Source organism: Coregonus clupeaformis, chromosome 1, assembly GCF_020615455.1.
Source record: "Coregonus clupeaformis isolate EN_2021a chromosome 1, ASM2061545v1, whole genome shotgun sequence".
In the NCBI taxonomy this organism is placed as follows: domain Eukaryota; kingdom Metazoa; phylum Chordata; class Actinopteri; order Salmoniformes; family Salmonidae; genus Coregonus; species Coregonus clupeaformis.
In genome coordinates, this window is record NC_059192.1 from 41,888,876 (window position 1) to 41,893,514 (window position 4,639).

The 4,639-nt window shown below is 39.5% G+C and overlaps 1 protein-coding gene across 1 annotated transcript; it reads left to right on the plus strand.

The window, feature by feature from the left end:
- Positions 1–83: 83 nt before the first annotated feature.
- Positions 84–3,106, plus strand: LOC121568866 (pterin-4-alpha-carbinolamine dehydratase). The gene is made up of 4 exons (XM_041879332.1): positions 84–179; positions 1,635–1,766; positions 2,085–2,165; positions 2,403–3,106. Exons 1-4 carry the CDS (start codon positions 177–179, stop codon positions 2,493–2,495), a joined length of 309 nt encoding a protein of 102 aa, XP_041735266.1. The 5' UTR covers positions 84–176; the 3' UTR covers positions 2,496–3,106.
- Positions 3,107–4,639: the final 1,533 nt, after the last annotated feature.

The following is a 4,639-nucleotide window of genomic DNA, read 5'->3' on the forward strand; positions in this document are numbered from 1 at the left end:
AAGACAAGCTGGGCAGTATAACCAGCAGAGGTCATTTCTCTTCAGGCTTCTGCATGGACAGCTAAAACAGGACCCCCGCTTGCATTCCAGCTGCTAACTGCAATAGCAGATTGGCTCTGTGCAAGTGAAACGAGCAGAAGCAGAGCCCTCTGTCTCTCTGAGAACAGCCAAAGACCATGGTGAGTGAATTGCTTCAATGTTATCAGAGGACGCCTCTTACAGCCACGTGCCAACTGTATTCTGCCTGACACACCTGTTGGCATACTGCATAGTTATGTTGCTGTCTTCAATAGATACTGAAGATGAAGCAATATGAGCTTTTACTGTTGATTGATCATTTGATTGTGCCAAATATAATATTTGACGAACAGAATACTGTGTCAGTCTTATAACATGAGAGATGGCACCTAAAGTGTATATATTTGTTGTTTTGCTATAAAACATATTATTTTCCTGACAGGAACAGTCTCTATGCAGCCAATCATTGAATTACATTAGGTTGAAGCCTCAGGTTATTGTCTGCCTGTGCTCAATGCGCTGTCCCCAAAATCTGTCAGCGCTTCTCAGATAGAACAGATTAGCATGTTGCTGAGATATGTTTGCTTTGTGTCCATGTTGGCTCAACACCATGACGGTTCATTTGTGGGCATTGACAAATCCTCTTAAAAATACCCCCCTTCATTCATTCAGTTGCATGCCTTTTAATCTATAACACAAATTTGTTGAAGATGAGTGATTTGCTTATTATTGCACTACATAGCCTGTGCCTTTTCCGTTCACAACTGCAGCTGACATAACCCTCCTTTTTGACTTACCTTTCAGAATGAACTGAGTTTAAAGCTCATGTGATACTACATCATGTGGACAGAGCTGTGGAATTCCCATAGACTTAGATAGACATTGCATTGTTATATCTGTCCTATTATGGTGTCTGTGAGAGCATGGGCAGCGCCTTTGATGCCATCTCCATTTTGAAGTAGTCCATTTTCTTCTTCTACTACTTCAATGAGTTGGCAAACAAACTGAAAGCGTGCACACTGCCAGATAGAGTGTGTTTGAACAGGTATAAAGTCAAGGTTGGCGATTTACTGCCACCTGCAGTTATGGAATGTTTCATCACAAGTATAATTAATTGGCTGATCCCTCCTGGTGATCTGGATGGAATTATGTGATCCTTCCTTAACCCATAGGAAGTCCCACTCAGTTGACTACTTCCAAATGGTGAAAGTCCTCTACCCATGCTAAAACGGGCTTTTGGGCACTAGAGTCCTCTATCTATCTCTATGGGAATTCTATTGAAGCGATACAGAGAATGCAATGAAGCCTCCCCCATTTTGAAACCAGGGTGTTTTTAGTTAGGGTGAAACGTTCAGAATGTTGCAGAAATAAATTGTATTAATAGAGCTGACACAATTCCCAATTCTACATAACAGGTAATTGTACATGTCTTGTTCTACAAAACACATTTCTATCTGAATGTTCTGTAACGTTGCGCCCTTACGAACAGGCCTCAGGAATGCTATGCAACACTCTATTGATTCCAGATGAGCTTCTCTGCAACCAATCACAGTTTGCATTTGTGCAACTGCCCCCTTCACATTGGCACCCGGTGAATGTTTGCTTTGCTCTTCCAGGCCAGTAAAATCCAGGGTTTGAGTGAGGAGGAGAGAGACCACTTACTCCCCCTGCTACGGAATGCCCAGTGGGTGGAGGTGGTTGGGAGGGATGCCATCTACAAAGAGTTCATCTTCAAAGACTTTAACCAGGTCAGAAAGGCTTGGACAATATACTCAATCTAGGGCTCAGGGCCAATATTCATAAAGCGTCTGTGATTATCTAGGATCAGGTCCTCTCTGTCCATGCTATCTTATTCATTATGTTCTAAAAGTCTAAACTGATCCTAGATCAGCACTCCTTCTCTTAGATGCGTTTTGAATACAGGCACCGATTTTTTTCGGACAATGTGACGTCACGTGACCAAACAAAATAAGAAACTTGCTAATAAATGGCTGTAGGCTATACAATGCATATTACTTGATTGTGACAGTAAGGACTTGGAAGTATAATCTGCTATTTTATCACAGGCCTTTGGCTTCATGTCCAGTGTGGCACTGCAAGCTGAGAAGATGGACCATCACCCTGAGTGGTTTAACGTGTACAACAAGGTATTTCAATAAGCCCCCGCCCAAGGTCCACTAAGATTGCCTGGGGTAAAATAGATATAGACAAACCTGTTAGCATCACTAGTTGTGAAAGGTATGTTGTGACTTGACATTTTTTTCATTTGAATGTCCCTCTGTATGTCTCATTCTCACCCATTCCTGTCATTCTGGGTTCCATTTACCATGTCTTTCCTGCTGTCGCCCATCCTTATCCACACTTCATCTTCTCCTTTCTCCCAGGTCCAGATCACACTCAGCACACATGACTGTGGGGGCCTCTCTCAGAGAGACATCACTTTGGCTACCTTCATTGACCAAGCATCTGTCCTCTAAGCAACTCATGGCCTGCTGCCATTTCAGTCTGTCAGCGCCCGTCATTTCAGTTCCAGTCATTTCAATGGTGGAACCCAGAGCAGAGCATGCCTATTCATCGCTCTCCATACGTTCATTCAGATGACTTTAACAGGAACAGGAAATGATCAAACAGGAAAGTACATCACAGAATCCCAATTAATATTTAATGTTTACAGGTCACTTTCAATTCCCAAACATTTTGCTGGTGTGGTGTTTGTTGATAGACTGATGAAGCGAAATATATCTTTAAAAAATTGCTTTGGTGGAAAGTGGATTTATGAGCAACAGACCATGAGCCAGTAAAAAGACCATAGATACTGTATATCAAACATTCCTCTGTCCCTTACTGAGTGGAATCAGGTAATGTAAAATCAAAAGCGTCTAAGGTATATATTACTCTGACTCTAAACCTTTGAAATCTGGGGAAAATCTATTAATTCCTTCACTTGTTAATTCCAGTCACTTTCAAACAAATGTTCTACATAAAACACTGACTTTGTTGTCAGTCTGTCTAGTCTGTTTGTCTGAAACTGTTTTCCTCTGTGTAGTGTTTTGTACTGTAAGTGACAAATAAAAAATTTTGAATAACCGGTAAGTGTTTATTTATTCATTTGTCCAAAGTGTGGCCTACAGACAAATGGGGTCAAATGGGGTCAGCCTCAGAATATTTCACCCCTCCTAGAAATCATATTATAAACAAGGTTTCATCACATTGAATGAATTTCTCTAAAAACAACAAATGAAACAGCTGTTGTGGGTTTATTGAAAATGTTATGGTGCTCAGCTTCCTGCATGCTGAAAGTATTTTGGAATCAATTGTTGTGCTGAAAGGAGTGTAGCCATGACTGTAGCCAACAAATGCTTTCCAAAGGGGTTTTCTCTGGAATAATGAAGGGTAGCAAGAAACTACACAATAGCACAAATAGCTACAAATTCATGCCACTATATTTTTGGATTTTCAAAACATTTAATTATATATTTCAAATGAACAACATTTACATGTACAGTATAAAAGAGAACTGGACCTTACTGAACTTGATGTTGAGAAGCCAAATCCCTGAGGCTGATCGATACATATAAATATAATCTACATTTTATAGAGATTATATTTTTAGGGATCTATAAATTGGCATTACCCAATAGCCCTCATCAATCTGGCCTCTGAAGGCATACAGGTGAATGTGATTTATTGCTATGAAGATTATGCCCTTAGACAATAACAACAGAAGGCATGATCTTTACCCTACCTCCTTGAGGGCAAGGTGCTTTGTTAAGATTTACACTGTACATTTATAAATTTTACAGATTCTCACTGTACAATTTACAGACTATATGGTGGGGTAAGCACTAAGCAGCAATTTCTCAGGTACTAACACTATCACAATCATTTGCAAAAGGACATGCAATATGTTTCTATTGCAACTGAATATAATCCTGGCTATTAAAATGTCACAACATATTAGTGGTTATTTCCCCATTGATGGCTCCACCGAAAAATAGAAACTACCCATTGTCAGATCTTTGACAATTTAGTCCCTGCTAAATAATCAAGCATTGATTTTGAGCTAGAAAACCAATCAAAGAACAAACTAGTATTTACCCTGTAGTTCATGCCCACATTGTCAAAAACAAAAACACAATCCTTGCAGATAAGAAAACAATGAAAAATGACATTAGTGATTAATAAGAATAATAACACATTGGTCACACATAGACAATGCTTAATAATTATACAACAGGTCTGGGCTAAAAGTCAATGGTATGATTTAAAAGCCATCGCATCATCATAACGTTGACTATTTCCCTTCTTATGACTCCAGAAAGTAAAACATCTACGACCCAAACCACGTTTCCATCCACAGGTTTTTATGTGAGTAAAGTCATAAAGTATTTTTAAAAATCACGACAACTGTGATGTAAACAGGAAGTGTCGGTACAATTTAATAAATGCCGACTGATCATTCGTTTGACATCGTGTGATCCTTTTGTGTATGTAAAATGTATTGTGCGAGAAATCGGGGTGGAAACGCCTTAATGCGCCAAATAGAAATATAACAACCATCATATCGAAGTAAACTTGGAGTCACGCGATGATAGTGTGGTCCTCCCACTACAACTTGGAA